Raw genomic sequence first — 18,664 nt, forward strand, 5'->3', positions numbered from 1 at the left:
GTGTATATTATGTAGAGTAAGTCTAAGACTTTGTATTCTTTCTTAAGTTTCGCCATCATAACAATAACACACACACACACACACAAGTAGCCAGTTCCAAGCCGGATTCTTTTCCCTCCAGCTTTGAATGCTGGGGATTTGTAAGTGTCTGTGCACCAGATTCCCTCCCAATCCCTATCATTTGTTTTCGAGACGATAACTTTTTGCTTTCTCTTCGTCTCTCTCTCTCTCTCTCTCTCTCTCTCTCTCTCTCTCTCTCTCTCTCTCTCTCTCTCTCTCTTTCTCTTGCTCTCTCTCGCTCTCTCTCTGTGTGTTTCTTTCTTAGTCACATAAACAGAAGGACACAGTATGAGGACCCGATGTTGGAGGCTAGACTTAAAAAGCAGGTCGATATCCAGCAGCCACCAGAAGGTGAGCGCTACGTCAGAGGTTCGTTCCGCTTTTTTCTCTCTCTATTCCATTCTCACTGTATCTATTGTCTGCCACAATGTTCCACGTCTCGACGAAGACAATCGTACAGTCATATAAGACGAATTAGTTCTTTTCTTATTCACGTGAACGCTCCACTATAGTATAGCGGTCATTTAGCATTATACAATAGACTTTGACCATAATAGCTTTAATTCGTTATTGACCAGGCGGCTTTTTAGAAAGAATATCCATTCTAAATGCTAATGTGAATCCTAAGATAAGCAGATAACTATTTTTCAAGTCTTTTTAAAGACGCTGTGTATTTGAGGCTCTGACTAATTTTGTCTCCATGTGTTGAAAGATGTGCGTGTGGGTCGACCGAGCTGTAAACATTTAAAACTAGCTTTTATAGAAAGCAGTAACGTTATCAGACTGGGAACTTTTCCCGAGGCTAATTTAGCTGCAACTGTCACCATGTCAAGCTTATTTAGTACAAGTTTGAAAAAAAAAAACTGATGCTGCAGACTAAATAATTTATTAATATACTAAAACAACTTCTCAAAAAGTCACGTGTAAACATACGGCTACGCATCTAACGTCCTCGCTACTACTACAAAGATAAAGATGTATCTATAGAAACCTTTTAGTAATGAGGACTATGTATATATTTGTATGGCTATATGAAAGCCAAAATGTATAAACAGGGTCTGATGATAACTGTTGAGTTAACTGTATGCTTAGTGCCAAATAAATAAATAAATAAAAGCGTAGCACCTACCTTAGAGCTGTTTTTTTTTTTTTTTTCGGCTGGAACCGGCGCTTTAATCGAGGTGAAATGCCACAGTAATGGTGAAAAACTTCCTGCTGGTAATGGTAATGGAACCGGCTGGAACCGGCACTTTAATCGAGGTGAAATGCCACAGTAATGGTGAAAAACAAACAACCTGCCATTTTAACAGGGGTGTGTAGCTTTTATATCCACTATAATATCTGCGTGGAGGTTGTGCCATATTTTTTCTATCCCTGAAATAATGAGTTTACTGCAGCGCTTGTGACATATTTTTTATTATATATATATATATATATATGTGTGTATATATATATATATATATATATATATATATATATATATATATATATATATATATATATATATATATATATATATATAAAACCTGTAAAACAGATGGTTACCATATCCAAGACTTTCACTGTGAATGCTTGTATAAGACGCAAGCATCATTCCAGAACATTTTATTATTCTGTTGAAATGATCAATAGTTCACAGCTTCTTTATTTTTAGTTGTGGTAATATCTGTTGGGGAATATGATCACCAGGATTGTGAATGTTTCTCTGTACAGAATGGATAGAGGAGCACTCGTCCGCTGGTGCTCCGATCACCGCATACATTCCAAACCACTTGGAGACATACCGAGAGCCTCAGAGCGGCCCACAGCTCCCGCCAGTCCCCGGATGCAAACGTGAGCGTCTGTCTGCTGCTCTTAATAACGGAAAGGAAGCTAAACTGCTGCAGAACAATTAACAAATCGATTCAGATAAAACACTTTTGTAACAGAAATTTGTCCGAAAAATGCTTCCGATTTTTAGCAGTGAAATAATCCTGCATTGCTCTCGTGCCGATTCTGATTCAGTCATTAAGACAAGTGTGATTATGCCAGGAGTCTCATTTTTGGTTTTGGTGTAGTATTTTTAAATATTCCAGAAGTGTGTGAGTGTGGATGCATGTGTGTGTGTTTGTGTAGGAGGGAAGCCGTTCTTCACAAGAAACCCCGCAGAACTCAAGGGCACATTTATAAGCACCAAACTACTGAAAAGCAGGCGGGGATTTGGCTTCACCGTGGTCGGAGGAGACGAGCCAGATGAGTTCTTACAGATCAAGAGTCTCATATTAGACGGACCAGCAGCCTTGGATGGCAAGATGGAGACGGGTAGGATGGAGACACACACACGCACAGACACAGACACACTTTCAAAATTGACACTGAATGATTGTACATCAGATATCAAGCATTATCCTGCCATCAGTGTGTCAGTTGCACTGTCATTCTACATGAGCAACAGCTTGATGGACACATCTGTGCCTCAAACACACCTCATACACACATTTATCTAAACACACTCTCACATGGTGCAATAGAGACGTTTGTTTGTCCTACTGCTTAAAACTTACCATCTCCCAGCGATGCCACTGAAATCCATACCAGGTGCCAAGGAAAGAGAGTTATCTGTGCTCTCTGGGTGTCATAGTCTCTTTAACCGACACTCACAGTGACACTTGCTAATTGTGGCTGACTGTGAGCTCATATACGCAGAAGAGCAGATACTTGATTACATGTGCACACATCTGTATACATCCGATACCCATCTAAACCCAAACATTTCTTGTCATTAAAACGCAGTTCTTTTAAATATGTAGCTCAAGTGTACTCGTGTCTGTGTCTTCTCCAGGTGACGTCATCGTCAGTGTTAATGACACCATCGTTCTGGGCTACACACACGCTCAGGTAGTCAAGATCTTCCAGTCCATCCCTATCGGCTCAGCCGTGCAGTTGGAACTGTGCCGTGGGTACCCGCTGCCTTTCGACCCTGATGACCCTAACACCAGCCTGGTGACTTCGGTGGCCATCCTGGACAAAGAGCCTATCATCGTCAACGGCCAGGAAGCCTTTGATCCGCCACCCTTGGGCCCATGTCAGACAGGAATGGGTACAGTGGGTACAGTGGGCATGGAGCCTCGCCCCTACAGTCCTACAGCAGAGGGGATGATGATGCCAGAGAACTACGGTAGTGACGTTGTGACCCTTGCATCGTCCATCGCCACGCAGCCTGAGCTGATAACCGTGCACATGGAGAAGGGTGACAAGGGCTTTGGCTTCACCATTGCTGACTGTGGTGTCATTGGGAGTGCCATCGGGGGTGGCCAGAAGGTCAAGCAAATTGTAGACTACCCACGCTGTCGTGGCCTGAAGGAGGGAGACATTTTGGTAGAGGTGAACAAGAGGAACGTGCAGAACATGAGTCACAACCAGGTGGTGGAGCTTCTCAGCAAGTGTCCTAAAGGCAGTGAGGTCACCATGCTGGTACAGAGAGGTGAGCACTTTGTAAAGTGTGGTAGGACAGTTAATGGTATAAAGGGTCTCGATAGATAATCATGATCCTGGACCCCTTAGTAGTGGGTTAACTTTCAACATAAACATAAACACACCAGTTGTTAATAGGATACCAAGTGGCACTACACGGTATATCAGATCATTATGTATAAATAGTAAAAATGATAAATTGAAATTCTTTTTTCGCCGCTTTGGGTCATAGCACATGGTCAGCCATGACAAAGTGACTCTGGAGTCCTTGCTCATTTAGCATTTATGTGCGGATTCTCCAGTGCTAAGGCTTTATACAGAGAAAAAGCTGTTTCGTTAAGGTTTTAACGATTAAAGACATTGTATTTAACTCTACTTAAGATAAAAGAGGGACTAATGCAGTGGTATGAGCAGAATAAAACACTTTGAATGATCAATTTGTGAACTGTATCCCTAACTCAGCTTCTCATCGATCCACATCACACGACTGTATCAATGATTATTATCCTCGCCATGTTTTATTCCTTATATAGCCTATTAATTATTGCTTGCTTAGGCTATTCTTGTCAGCTTTAATTGTAGAGTCTTTGTGTTCTTTTCAGAATATTGAGCGATAGCTGTATAGGGTGAGGACTTCATGCCTGTAACTTTCATTTGACCTTGGAATGAATATGGAAACAGAATGAGTTGCACATGAGCATAACTGAATATGTAGGTTGATGTAAGTGGGTGTATGTTAGGATTAGGCGAATATCACAGGTATTTTTTTCTTTTTTTCTTTTTTTATAAAACATAATTAGAGCAAAACCAGTTAAATGATCAAATTGGGCTTCTCTACTTCAACCATCAACTCTTTCTTGTAGTATACCATCAATTGTGTGTCTTCGGTCCTGTCTCTTTTTTCTTTGTTTGTATTAGAGTAATTGTTTAGCGGCCAGTGTTAGCATTTCTGCTGTAGTAGTTGAAGTACAGGGTTTTGCATAGCTTTTGCTGATCCTATAAGATCAGCATTATAGGACGATACTCTGGCACTTCACTTGTAAATATCGAATTAGCATAAAACCAGTGGCACTCAGAATGTTAGGCTGCTGCAGTAAAGCCTGGATAGAATAGAATTAGGCTTTTCACTCATCATCACTTACTCGCTCTGTTGTTACTGTGACAGTTCATATAACACACCATAGTGCATACAGTAGATACACCAAGGTGAATCATAAAAATGCACAAATGCAAAGAGAGAGAGAGAGAGAGAGAGAGAGAGAGAGAGGAGGAAACACACCCTGTTGCCATAGCAATAACCCACACACTTCCCAAGGCCTGTCTTTTTGCCCATGTGTGTAGGATATAGACACAATGAGGGAGCTTTGTATCCTGAGCTTGTTCTGTCCACTGTATTGTGTTCAAATCTTGCTGCTGAGTTCTGCAGCGGTCAATACAGTTATGCAACCTGTCAAAGCACTTATGTTGTGAATGTTTCCTGAGGTTAAGATTAATGAAGCCAGATTAAACTAAGCCTGTTAGTGGCAGCTTGGCTAGTTTATCCACCAAAGAAATGTATGTAGATCACATTGTCTCACAGAGGCCCATTATCAGCAACCATCATGACACACATGTCTACATCTCATATGTAGTGTGAAGGAAAAAGCAGTGAAGGACTTACTGTGTCATTGCCTTAGCTGGGAAACATGGTACAGTGATACCTCGAGATACGAGTGCTTTGACATACGATTCGACCAAACTTTTGGCTTGAGATACGAGCAAATTTTTGAGATACGAGCATCCGAGCCCCGAAACAAAGATCCCAACAACCACGTGTGCTCTGTTTCCCCCGTCTCAGCTTCCCGCATCTCACTCGGTTAAAGCCACATTTCCACTGCACACGACAAACGACGGCCGATAAGCAGGAAGTCATTCATTTCCTATGGAGAGTCGCAAAGGCGCTGAGTGAGGTGCCGACCGTCTGTGGATCCGTAACTTTCGGATCCATATTAAGCGTTGGATCCGTTAAAAAAATTAACTTGTGCGACTACACCGCATCTGATATGCCGACCGGACAGGTTTTTAATAAATCGACCGGCAGATGTTAGTGAAGAAAGAGTGACAAAAAAGGCAAAAACAAGTGAAGAGAAAAGAGATGAAGAAAATTTATCAAAATTAATGTAAAGAAAACAGAAATTGTAGCAGTTAAGTTCAGTTAAGAGAATTTCAGTTAAGTTCGTTAATTTTAGTGAAGTTTAGTTAAGTTCCATTTAAGTGTAAAGTAGCATTAAGAGTGTACAGTAGCGAGTAAGTGAACGAAAGTGAAAGTGTAATTCCTCCTAACTCCTCTGCCTGTTTGCTCCTCCCTCAACACCTCCGTGCGCATCTTCCGTAAAGTAAAACCAGTTTATTTTTTTAACATTCTCTTTTATTACTGTATGTTTTTATACAATATTTGTCATTTATAAATACAGGTACTGTACATTTTTCATATTCAAAACACATAAACAAAACAGCTGGAGTGGAATTTTGCGAGCTGGAACAGATTAATGGGATTTCAATTAATTTAAATGGGGAAAATTGTTTTGAGATACGAGCAATTTGAGATACGAGCAATTTGAGATACGAGCAAAGTCACGGAACGAATTAAACTCGTATCTCGAGGTATTACTGTATTATTATCAGACAGTTATTCATCAAGCTACTTTGGTTGTGAGTTTGAATCCCAGGACAACCAAGCTGCCACTCCTGGCCCCCTGAGCAAGGCTTTTAACCCCCAATTGCTCAGCTGTATAAATGGGAACTGAAAGTCACTCTCGATAAGGGCCTATGCAAAATTGTTCCACAAAATACATTTTAGAAAGTGGATTTTACAGTTTGAAGTTGTTGCATCATAGTTGTTTATGGATGGTAGACTTTTCAAACCACTGCCTAATTAGGGAATTGCTCAAGGCTAGTCACTCACAGAAGGTGGAATAATTGCACTAATACACTTATGAGGTGAAAATATGCTTTAAAATCAATGTGCACCATTGCGCAGAATGATCAAGAGCAACGTAATGCAAAAAAAACTTCAAATTGTAAGGATCTGTTTTACCTACAAGTGTAGGAATTGTTTGCCTTACAAAACCAGGCCGTGATCCAGACTTGGTGTGAGGGACTGAAAGGTGTTTGGTCATTAGAGATCTGTTTCGCTTTCCTCCTAGACTAAACACTTCACACATCATTGTCTTCAATGTGATTTGTCTCATAAGCTAATTAAGCCGTTGTGAGCTGGAGGCAGCATTCTGTAGCAGCAAAACCTGCACGAATGTTGCTTGTTAGAAACTGTGTGGAGCTTCAGATTCTGAAGGATTAAACTTTGTTGCAGTCTGTCACGAATAAGCAACGAGCCGGAGAGCTGTAGTGGATTAGGAGAGTGTGAGCGTCAGGAAAAGGGAAGAGAATGGTATGATCAACGGAGAGGGTTGGTCGGGGTTGAGACATGCACATACACACACATGATATGACTATTGAACTAAGAGCGCTGCTGTAAATCTCTTCCATCTTGCCGCCTGCTTGTTTCCATGACGATGCTCTGCTGCACTGCAGTACAAGGAGAAAGAGAGAGAGAGAGAGAGAGAGAAGATTCAAGTAAACACTCGTACAGCTCCTAAGAAAAAAGAAGTAGAGATAATTATATATTTATAAACAGATCGATTTCTCTAGACCAAATTCCTAAGTCTATACAATTATGTACAAGAGTGAAAATGAACACTTTTCTTGAATATAACAAATGAACTTTGTTATAATGGTTCTTGAAGTACAGTAGGGTCCAGGGGTTGATGAAGCCCAGCTAGGGCAGAAGGAGGGTGATTTCTATTTTTTTTTTCTTATTTAGTTCCAAGGGTGAAAAGTGCAAACCACTGTTATCAAAGTTATTACATTTATTGTTATTATATATGTTGTTCTATAAAGTGGGGTCCAAACTGTGATACCACACTGATCTGTATACATGTCTAGATGTGTCTCGATTCAAGATCTTATGATTTTAATAGTCACATACACAGTTACATACAGTTCCTCGAGGGATTAAAGTGAATAGTATGTGAATAGAGAAATAGTATGTTTGTCGAGATTTTTGTGCAAAAACAGAGATGTACAAAAAAAATACACAGTGCAACTTGCAGTGTGAGGAGTTGTCAGTCCTCAAGGATCTGTAGAGTGGACATATCCATGTTGAGCAGCGTGATGGCCTGAGGAAAGAACAGGATGATGTAGGCATAGAAAGCAGCGAGATGACCTTCAGGAAGATCTGTTTTTCAGCCTTATGGCCTGTGGGAAAGTAACTGTTCACGAAGCTGGCAGACTTGTTCCGGATACTCTGTAGATTCTCTTCTCCCGGATGTTATGTTGTCTAGTGTAGCCTTACCTGTAGGGATGCACAGCCACCTCTATAACTACATGTAACTAAATCTAGATGAGTAGATGAGATTTAAAATCACGGCTGGGTTTAATCACGAGCGTATCAAGTTACATCATGACTTCAGCTGGTTAGAGAGGCCTGTCACATATCAGGAGCATCTGTCATGCAATCTATTTAGATTAGAAATCAAATCAGAGGAAGAAGAAGAGTCAGAGAAGTGGAGAAGATATATGATGTAGATTTGTGGATTTGAACCTTTGTGAGTGCACGAATGTGTGTGGCGTGTGTGTTTGTGTGTGTGTGTGTGGTGTGTGTGCGCATGCACGCACTCTTGGAGACAGATGGCCAGGACATCCTTCCAAGGATGTACGAGATGCAAAAGTCTCCCACACAATTTTACACACACACACACACACACACACACACACACACACACACACACACACACAGTGTCTCTCTGAATTTCAGTATCACGATCAGATTATCAGAAAGGTTCACTGCTATACATAGATTGTTATAACCTACACACACACACACACACTCTTACTTGCTTCTTGTCCACCTCCTCAGAGTGAACGCTCATAGGATTATGCAGCACACAGACACAAACCCTGCATATGCGCTTCCATTCGTGACGTCCAGAGTGTTCGCTGTACAAGAAGCAGAATTAATCAGCAGCACTTAGTATGAGCAACCTCCACTAGCTCATTTAATTATAGTGTGTTCATTTGTACATGTAAGGAAACCAGTGGTGCATTTGTAGGTGTGGAAGAATGTGTGCAGCATATAACTTGGTATTATCAACTTCAGCATATTTCCCAGAGTGTTAATATGCTTTCATTTATTCACAAGAAACATATCACACTTTTGGAATATAATTCCAAATGAATATAATGCCTACCAATGCCTACAAAGCAAGATACATACTACCACGTATATTATTAATGCTCTAAACAGTCATTTCTTCATCCACCTCTGGAAATTAATGACAGAAACACAGCTTGTCATGCAACCAAGAAACAACCACAAAACATAGTCACATCTACAAGGCACTGATACCAGAGACTCTTTTCACTCCTTACTAGATTTTTTAAATCTGTTTATTATCAGCTAAGGTTACGTGGCCTGATACTGAGAGCCATTTATCAACAAAACTGGACGGTTTGGGAAAAAGAGCAGATTCTTTTATGCCTCCACTTCTGTTTTCAGGTCATCCATCCAAGAACTTTGTTAGCACCACATCTTAAGAACGAGCGGCCGAATGTTGTAGTACTGATGTGGAACTGTCAGTATAACCAGCACTGATCCCAACAGTATCAAGGTCACTGCAAGACCAAATGTCTGATTCAGTTAATCTTTACCGATAAAGATTTCAATACCTTCCTGCTTCTGAGCCTGACCTCGTATCCAAAGAAAAAACCATCCACGCCGCTGACCTAGCTCTCCTTTTAGGAACAAATTCATCCGCAACTCCGACTAATGAACTGCTCCTGTTTGTCTACATGCCATAAACATAATTCGCGTGTGCCTTCTTATGTCACTTCTTCTTTTTCTTCTTCTACTATTTCTTTCAGCTTTTCCCGTTAGGGGTCACAACAGCGAATCATCTGTTTCCACATCGGCATCCTCTACTCTTGCAACAATTACCTTCATATCCCCTTTCAATACATCCATATATCTCCTCTTTGGCTCTTCACTTGACCTCTTACCTGGCAGCTCCATCTCCAACATCCTTCTACCAATATAACCATCTCCCTCCTCTGTACATGTCCAAACCATCTCAATCTAGCCTCTCTGACCTTGTTCCCAAAACAGCCAACCTGCCTACTTATGCCACAGTATGTCATAATGCCAAACTACTTTTGAATGTAATAAGATATTATAATGCCCAACTCAGGGGGGGCACGGTGGCTTAGTGGTTAGCACGTTCGCCTCACACCTCCAGGGTTGGGGGTTCGATTCCCACCTCCGCCTTGTGTGTGTGTGGAGTTTGCATGTTCTCCCCATGCCTCGGGGGTTTCCTCCGGGTACTCCGGTTTCCTCCCCCGGTCCAAAGACCTGCATAGTAGGTTGATTGGCATCTCTGGAAAAATTGTCCACAGTGTGTGATTGCGTGAGTGAATGAGTGTGTGTGTGCCCTGCGATGGGTTGGCACTCCGTCCAGGGTGTATCCTGCCTTGATGCCCGATGACGCCTGAGATAGGCACAGGCTCCCCGTGACCCGAGGCAGTTCGGATAAGCGGTAGAAGATGAGTGAGAGAGTGAGAATGCCCAACCCTAGAGGGAGTCAGTTCATCCCGGGTTTTCTGCGATTTCACACTAAACGACCTTCACTGTGCTTAATTCAAGTCAGGATGCAGTCTTTGTGGCTTGATTTGAAATGCTGGCTGTTTTGGAAGAAAAAGTGAGGATGATGTTGATTTCCAGGACTGAATGTAAACACTGTTGATTTCCCTTGGGGGAATCACCTTTGCAATCATAGGGGTTATTTGAAAGGTCATTCCCTTTATTATTTCAGGCATGTTGTGCTAGATGACACCTCGGAGACTGACAAGACACAGACAGGAAGCCGTGATTACTGTAGGCGTGGTGTGCAGGACTTCCACTGAAGACATCTGATGCATCTTCACGCCTAATAGTTGAAGCTTAAACTATTTCTTCAATTTGATAGCTAATTGCCAAGTTAATAACTAGGAAGAAGACGCACAATGTAGCCAACTAATTCCTCACCTGATACGCTTTACGTTGTGTTTTTTTTATACGTGGTGTGTATTTAAAAAAAAATAAAAAATAAAAAAAAGGAAGTCTCTTCACACTAATCATGAACAGCTGCTGGGCTGTCAACTGACCTTCAGATCTAATGATCTAAGACAACGGAGTGACGAGGTGAAAAACTAATGCTGAATTAGGACACCTGATCAGATTGTATTACACAGAAGAGAAAAGATTGGATTTTCATGAATTTATCTCTATAGTTTGACTACATAGCTTCGGAACAGGAAAGAAATCGATTTCTTTTGCACTCATACAGCTTTGCAAACTTGTGCCACTTTAGCTTCGAAACGTGAACGTAGCCTGAAAGTCTGCAAGAGCGTAACACGGGAAGCGAGCCAGAGAAAAGGAGCGGAAGAGAACTAAAAAGCACCTTTTAACATTTAATGACTTAGGCGAAGAGCGATGCAGAGACACGTACTTTAAGGCAGAAATTGTGACTCTCTGAACGCTTTCGGTTGCACGACATCTTTTTTCCCTCTGAACCTCTGAGTCCCCTGTGAATAAGAAATACATAAAGAATGAATGTGCTGCTTTGCTCCGAATCTGAAACTGCATATTTATAAAGACGCTCACTGAGGTGTATATTATATAAGCAAGAAGAAAGCGGCATCACACGTGCCGAGTCGCACACACGCATATTTCGATCATTTTGAATGAATTCAAGTGCGTAGAAATGATTGCGATTGACCTGTGTGATTGATTCGATTTGTTTTACAGAGCCATCCCAGAGTGATGAGATGCGAGTGTGTACATGCATATGTAAATTAGAATGGGAAGTGGGAATCAAAAACTCAGGGGGTGTGTGTGTGAGAGAGATTTTTAGGTGAGGAAGCATAAGAGAGACAGGGTGCGGGGGTTGGGTATTACCATGAGAGGCAGAGGGCGAGAGAGAGAGAGAGCGAGAGAGAGAGAGAAAGAGCTAGAACGAAGGTGTCTTGCTCTCAATGCCATGGAGGCTGTCTAATGGTCTTGCACAAACACACAAACACAAGCAGGATAGCGTGTGCAAACAGGCAGTCCGCGCTCTCCAGGACATAGCAGCTTCCACAGATATCCAGATTCCTTTGCTCATTTTCCTCTCCCCTCTCTCCCTCCCTCTCTCCATCCCTCCCTCTTTTGCTCCCTTGCTGAGAATCAGAGATTGGTGGAGAGGCATACAAGCGTCACAACCGTGCCTCCGCTTCATACATGCTCCCAAAGCACAAGGAGAGTGCGAGAGAGAGTTAGAGAGAAGAAGGCAGGGAACAAGAGCGAGCGCTCGACTTCTCTGTTTTACGAGGCTCCACACTTGTCATTGTTTCTTTTTTTTTCTTTTTTTTTTCTTTTTTTTTGGGTGGAGGGCAGGACTGGGAAAAGAGGTATTAATGCTTTCTCTTTCTCTGTGCCGCTGTTTCACAGGGGTGGTCCAGGCCAAGAGGAGTCCAAAAGTGGTGGTGAGTAACATCCTCAGTCTTCTGTCTCCCTTCTCTGTAGCGTACTTCCTCCCAGTTTTGTGTCCTGTTCACTTTCGCTTTAATGAGTGTTATTTTTATGCCAATAATTCTGTAAAACCTTTTACAAGGTGATGCAATAATAATGAGAATAATAAAACCTGTAGCAAAAAATAATTATGTTCACAGATGATTAAAGTATGTTACATATAAGACATGTAGCATTGAGTTCTGTAGTAAAAAATGTAGAGTTTAAGGTCATTGGTTTTCTCTCCTCTCCCCTCCTCTCCTCTCCTCTCCCCTCCTCTTCTCTCCTCTTTTCTCCCCTTCTCTCCTCTCCCCCCCCTTCTCTCCTCCCCCTCCCCTTCTCTCCCCCCCTTCTCTCCTCCCCTCTTCTCTCCTCTCTTCTCTCCTCTTCTCTCCTCTCCCCTCCTCTTCTCTCCTCTTTTCTCCCCTCCTCTCCTCCCCCCCTCCCCTTCTCTCCTCCCCTCTTCTCTCCTCTTCTCTCCCCTTCTCTCCTCTCCCCTTCTCTCCCCTTCTCTCATCTCCTCTTCTCTCCTGTGTTCTCCTTCTCTTCTCTCCCCTCCTCTCCTCTCCTCTCCTCTCCTCTCCACTTCTGTCCTCTCCCCTCCCATCCTCTCCTCTCCCCTCCTCTTCTCTCCTCACCTCTCCTCACCCCTCCTCTCCTCTTCTCTTTTCTTCCCTCCTCTCCCCCCTCCTCTCCTCCCCTCTCCTCTTCTCTTTTCTCCCCTCCTCTCCTCCCCCCCTCCCCTTCTCTCCTCTCCCCTTCTCTCCCCTTCTCTCATCTCCTGTGCTCTCCTTCTCTTCTCTCCCCTCCTCTCCTCTCCTCTCGTCTCCTCTCCTCTCCTCTCCTCTCCACTTCTGTCCCTCCCCTCCTCTCCTCTCCTCTCCTCTCCTCTCCCCTCCTCTCCTCTCCACTCCCATCCTCTCCTCTCCCCTCCTCTTCTCTCCTCACCTCTCCTCACCCCTCCTCTCCTCTTCTCTTTTCTTCCCTCCTCTCCCCTCCTCTCCCCCTCCTCTCCTCCCCTCTTCTCTTTTCTCCCCTCCTCTCCTCTAACCCTCCCCTCAACTCCCCTCCTCTCTTGTCCTCTCCCCTCCCCTCCTCTCCTCTCTTCTCCCCCCTTATCCTCTCCTCTCCCCCCCTCAACTCCTCTCCGCTCTTCTCCCCTCCTCCCCCTCCCCTCCCCTCCTCTCCTTTCCTCTCCCCTACTGTCCTCTCCTCTTCTCTTTTCTCCCCCCCTCCTCTCCTCTCTCCCCTCCCATCCCTTCCTCTCCTCTCCTCTGTATATATTTGCAGAGTTACTGTAGTTTCTTGAACAAGACAAGATAAGACTCATTTTAATCTGTACTACTCTCACTGTCATTACTCGGCACCTTGCCTCCTCTCCCTGTTCTTATCTCTAATATCAGCAAAATAACATGAAAGTGTGCTTGTGAATACATTGATGTGGAGGAAAAGGTGATAGTTTTGTAATCATTCAAATAAAAAGTCTCAGGTCTGTTTAGGGTTTTATTTGTTGTATGTTGGATTGTTAGTTTGCTTCACACGCCACAACCAACCAAACACATATGTGCTGAATCATGCTTCTGTTCCAAAGTGACCACATGCTGCACTATTTAACATGTCACTTTTGTCTACCGATACACAAGTCTTTATTAGCTCCGTTTCCCACCTTCACCTGCACAAACCCATGTACTGTATTAAATTACAGGTTCAGGGGAAGTTGGATAGTTCAGAACAAAGGGATTAAGTTTGCATAATTGGACTAATTCTATTCTGGGTAATTGGTGAATTTCTAAAAAGGCTCCGATCATCAGTGGTAGAGATGATTAGACATATCAGATGACTAAAAGCTCACTAAAATTTAACAGAACTGAAACACTTTTAGAATTCAGGAGGTACAGACGTACAGATTGTACACTATATACTGTAATGTAGCTCACATGTTATGAATGAATAAGGTTTGAGGTTTGTGTTTGAAAAAGGGTGAAATAAAAGGAGTCAGAGAAGGAAGAGAGAAAGTAATGGTGTGCTGTAGTGCTTTTAGTTTCTCACCAGAGGGATTGCTAGGCTTGATTATTTTTGTTTTAGCCTCAGCCCTGTGTATGTGTTTGTGGTGAGATTTTGTGTCCCACAAGAACAGCAAAATATGGACCTTATAATATAAGGATTTTATTTTTACAGGATCTGAGCTGTTATCTTTTGCTTTGGTAATATTCATTCAACTAGATGGAGGTCAGGAGGGAGGGAGGTATGGGAGGGGTTGGGGTTGGAGGGGTAGATTTCTCTGAAGAACAGAATGACGTGTGTGGGTTTCAAAGCAACAAGCATATATCCACATACACAATAGGATGACCTTGCTTTCTCTTCATTCATGTCCTCTTCTCCTTCTTCTCTCCTCTCTCCTTTGATTCGTGCTGTTGTCTATTTCCAAACCCAAGCTCAGTGTCCCATTATCACCTGATCTTTCTTGTTCCATCAGTCACCCATCATCAGTCTGCATTTCTCTGTTTCCCCTGTGCTTGTGGTTTTCACTCATGTCCATGTCAGATGCTGTTTCTTGCTCGCTGTCTGACGTTGTGGGTCAGTTCTAAAGAGCTTTGTTTAGATGGGAAGTGAGTTCAGTGATGAGTGCTGGCGAAGCAACTCCTCTTTCTCTCTCTCTCTCTCTCTCTCTCTCTCTCTCTCTCTCTCTCTCTCTCTCTCTCTCTCTCTCTCTCTCTCTCTCGCTGTTTCTCTCTCTCATCCTCCACCCTCCACTCCAGGGTCACTTGATGATTTGCATTCAGTTGCATCAGTGAAATGTAGACAGGAGCTGACTGTATTGCAAACCCACGTTTTTCTCTAACTCGTCTCTCTCTCCCTTTGCCCTACTCCTCCAACTTTCTGTCTCTTTCCCACCTCTCTTTTTGTCTGTCAGCAGTTGGAAAGGAAGGACAGCCAGGGAAGCTCACAACACAGTGTGTGCAGCCACCGGAGCACCCACACAGATTCACCGGCCCGCGCCGTACCCGCCGTGCCCCCTGTGCCGAGTGAGACGCTGGCAGCTCCACCCCCAGTGCCCCCTCCTCCGACCCAGCCTCTCCCAAGCTTGCCACCATTGGAGCCACCCACTAATGGCACTCTTCAGAAGAAACCAGATCCTTTCAAGATCTGGGCGCAGTCCAGGAGCATGTACGAGAGCCGAAGTGAGTGAAGTTTTTTTTTTTTCCATTCTTATTTACTACAATTACTTTATTACAATTAATTCTTTACAAACAGAAGTGAAGAAATGAAAACAAAAGCATGTAAAGTATTTCCACCTTCACTGATCTCCGAGCTTCTGTTAGGCTGAAGAACATGCAGCCTTGTTTGGTTATCACTCAGTGTTGTTTAGTTCCCACTCAGACATGAAGGATGGAGTAGGGTAGAAGGATCACACAAAGTGAGTCTTATCTCACTTTTAGAACAATAGCTGCACTTAAAGTCTAGTTTGATTTATTTATTTATTTGTTTGTTTATTTATTATTTTTAATTTTGGCTTAATGATACCCCTGGCATGTTTCTGTGTGATACAAGGTGGAATGAGATATTCGATTAGATTTTCTTGCCATTCAAGTAGTGAAAACACTCCAAACTGGAACACAGGAGCATTCTAATAATGACTAAGGCCAACAATTTAGGTAGTTAGCTTTGATGCCTTTTTACATGGACCAGGTAGAGGCAGGGGAAACAAATAAAGTTACTGGAAATATGAAAACATCCCTCAAATGTGATGGTAAGTAACTAAGCAAAGTGCTCTTGTGAGTAAAATTACACTGTAATTAAACCTTGCTTTAAGTGCAAATTAAACAACTTCCCTATCACACAACAACCAACTCTGAAGAAAGAAGTTTAACATTATCTATCTATCTATCTGTCTGTCTCTGTCTTTCCGTCTGTCTGTCTATCAATAGAGAGAGAGAGAGAGAGTGTGTGTGTGTGTGTGTGTCTTTACAGATGGTCGTAATTAGATGAGTAGTGCTGACAGTTGTGTCTCATGGTTAATACACACTTGTGCAATTCTCTCAGTTTTCTGTGTTGCCACCCAATAGACCAGGTTTTCCTTATTAAAAAGGTGCTGTGTTACAATTTGTGGAATCTGAGATAAAATTTTAATCACAAGCATGAAATCCCCAACAGTGGGACTTTTATAATTTTGAAAGATTTTAAAGTATTAAAAGTCATATGGCACATTAACCCACAGGATAATTCTCCCTTGTGTTTTGTGTGTTGTACGAGTAATAACATGTATCCTGTAGCCGAGTAGTAAATGTAATGCGTCGGGCAAGAGATGTGAACAGGGATGTAGGTATTATTTTGGGTAGAAATTAATATTCTCTTTGTGTGCTTGTTTGTATAAGATCCATTTTTAAGTAGAAAATCTTACTACTAATGAGGTCTCATAACTGCCCCCCCCTTCTCTCTCTCTCTCTTTCTGTAACTCTTTTATACATTATGTATGACCCTTTCATGTCCTCCCACACGTTAGTAGAGACGATATGAAAAGCAAGGTTTAACTCTGAAGATGTGGTGAAATCTTGAGGCTTATGAGTGGCTGTTCATTACACACAAGTAGATAAACACAGAGCAGGAACGTCAAAAGGAAAAGGATAAAGACGAGGATTCGTTTACTAATTGTGGTCAGTTGAAAAGGTAGTGTTTAGGTGGAGATATTTTTCATTGTATGTGCCATTCATGCTGTTTGCAAGAGATATGAAAATTTAAAATGTGCACGCTGTCATCTATAATTCATCTGGAACTGTATTGTAGTTCTTGTATTGTAGGTCAGAATAAGTTCAGCTAGGTAGGCGTGTATGTGTGTGTGTGTGTGTGTGCATGTATGTATGTTTTGCATGGCAGATTGTTCATTAATAGCAGCATTTGGTACCTTCCGAGAGTCCACTGATGCTGCCAGCACCCAGTCAGGCCTGTTAAACGATCCGCAAGGAGCAGCTAGGACAGCTAAACGATCTGCGCTGGGTTTTGGGGTGTCGGCCAGGCGCTTTAGACAAGCTTTTTAAACGACTCATGCTGAGCTTCCTGTGGGGGGCATTTTGCTGTTTGTCTGTGTGGAAATTTGTGCCTCGCATTCTGATTGGTGTAGATTGCTTAGTGTGACACCTGATTGGGCCAGATAAAGGCCAGGGGCAGGCTAATGAGACGTGGGAATCGGGACCCATCTGCTGAACCTTTGTCCAACTCACAGTCATTCACACACGTGTTCTTGAATCAGTGCCAGTTTAATTCCCTACCAGCCTGGCATTCTTACACTTTTGGACTGAAATCTATGAGAGTCTCGTTCTCACACTCCCAATCTGCCCAGTCATGCTCACAAGTGTATTTGCGTCTTTCTTATTAATAATGATTGAAATACATGATCATTTTGCTTTTATTAAAAAAAAAATAAAATTGAAATAGCCAAACTATGTTCTGGTTGCAGATACAACAATTAGTCATTGCGATATTTAGATACACAATTAGATAAATACCCCCATAACGACCCATAAAGCAACATTGTGTGTGCGTGCATGCTTGTTAATGAACTCTATGATTTCTTTTTTTAATATTTTAAGTATGTTTATAGTTTCTTCGATTTTATTCTTTGGACAAGTTCAAATGAACACCTACACATTTGTGTAATTATTTACTCAGCCAGTTGTGTGTCAGTAGTTCAGTGCATATAATCATGCAGATATAGGTCAGCAGCTTCAGGTAACATTTACATCAACCATCAGGAAGCGGATAAAATATCTCTGTTACATTCACTGTGGCAGACAGGACGGTTTGAGAGTTTCTCTAACTGTAGATCTCCAGGGATTTTTATACTCGGCAGTCTCTAGAATCTATATGAATGATGCAATAAAGAAAAAACATCAACCGAGATAAGGAGCTTGTACAATTGTTGCGAGCCGAAAAGCATCTCAGAATGCACAACATGTCAAACCTTAAGGAATGTTAACTATAATAGTAGGTTCCACTTCCACTGTTAGCCAAGAACAGAAAGCTGAGGCTGTAGTGGAACACCATCGAACGCAACAGTCCAGGCTGCTAGAGGTGGTGTAATGGTGTAGGGAATGTTTCCTTGGCACACTTTAGGACTGTTAATACCAATCAGTCATTGCTTGAATGCCACAGATTATTTGAGTATTGTTGCTGATCATGTCCATCACTTTATAGCCACAATTTACCATCTTCTACTCATTAGCATAATAATACACCATGTCACACAGCAACAGTCGTCTCAAGCTGCTTTCATGAACATGACAACGACTTCAGTCGTCTTCCTAGTAACCGGATCTGAATCCAGTAGAACACCTTTGGGATGTGGTAGAACAGGAGATTCACAACATGAAAGTTCACTTGAAAAATCTGCCGCAACCGCGTGATGTAATCATGTCAACATGGACCAGAATCTCAAAGGAACAACATCTTGTGAAGATTTGAGGCTGTTTTGAGAGCAAAGGGAGGTTCTACCCAGTTTTAGTAGTATAGTGTTCCTAATAATGTGTTCAGTTAATG

The 18,664-nt window shown here is 42.3% G+C and overlaps 1 protein-coding gene across 19 annotated transcripts in view; it reads left to right on the forward strand.

Annotated features, from left to right (window-relative positions):
* Positions 1 to 18,664, forward strand: part of magi1a (membrane associated guanylate kinase, WW and PDZ domain containing 1a) — a 97,652-nt gene that overhangs the window by 65,791 nt on the left and 13,197 nt on the right. For 14 of the 19 annotated variants that reach the window (XM_060881185.1, XM_060881168.1, XM_060881169.1 and 11 more), the window contains 7 exons: positions 1 to 16; positions 326 to 429; positions 1,774 to 1,893; positions 2,176 to 2,361; positions 2,882 to 3,523; positions 12,071 to 12,105; positions 15,045 to 15,312. The exon at positions 1 to 16 is cut by the window's left edge. In XM_060881185.1, the coding sequence (XP_060737168.1) occupies positions 1 to 16; positions 326 to 429; positions 1,774 to 1,893; positions 2,176 to 2,361; positions 2,882 to 3,523; positions 12,071 to 12,105; positions 15,045 to 15,312 (1,371 nt within the window). The remainder of the gene's footprint in view (positions 17 to 325; positions 430 to 1,773; positions 1,894 to 2,175; positions 2,362 to 2,881; positions 3,524 to 12,070; positions 12,106 to 15,044; positions 15,313 to 18,664) is intronic. The other 5 variants (XM_060881171.1, XM_060881172.1, XM_060881184.1 and 2 more) reach the window with 3 other exon arrangements.

Source organism: Tachysurus vachellii, chromosome 11 (genome assembly GCF_030014155.1).
Source record: "Tachysurus vachellii isolate PV-2020 chromosome 11, HZAU_Pvac_v1, whole genome shotgun sequence".
NCBI classification, from domain to species: Eukaryota; Metazoa; Chordata; class Actinopteri; order Siluriformes; family Bagridae; genus Tachysurus; species Tachysurus vachellii.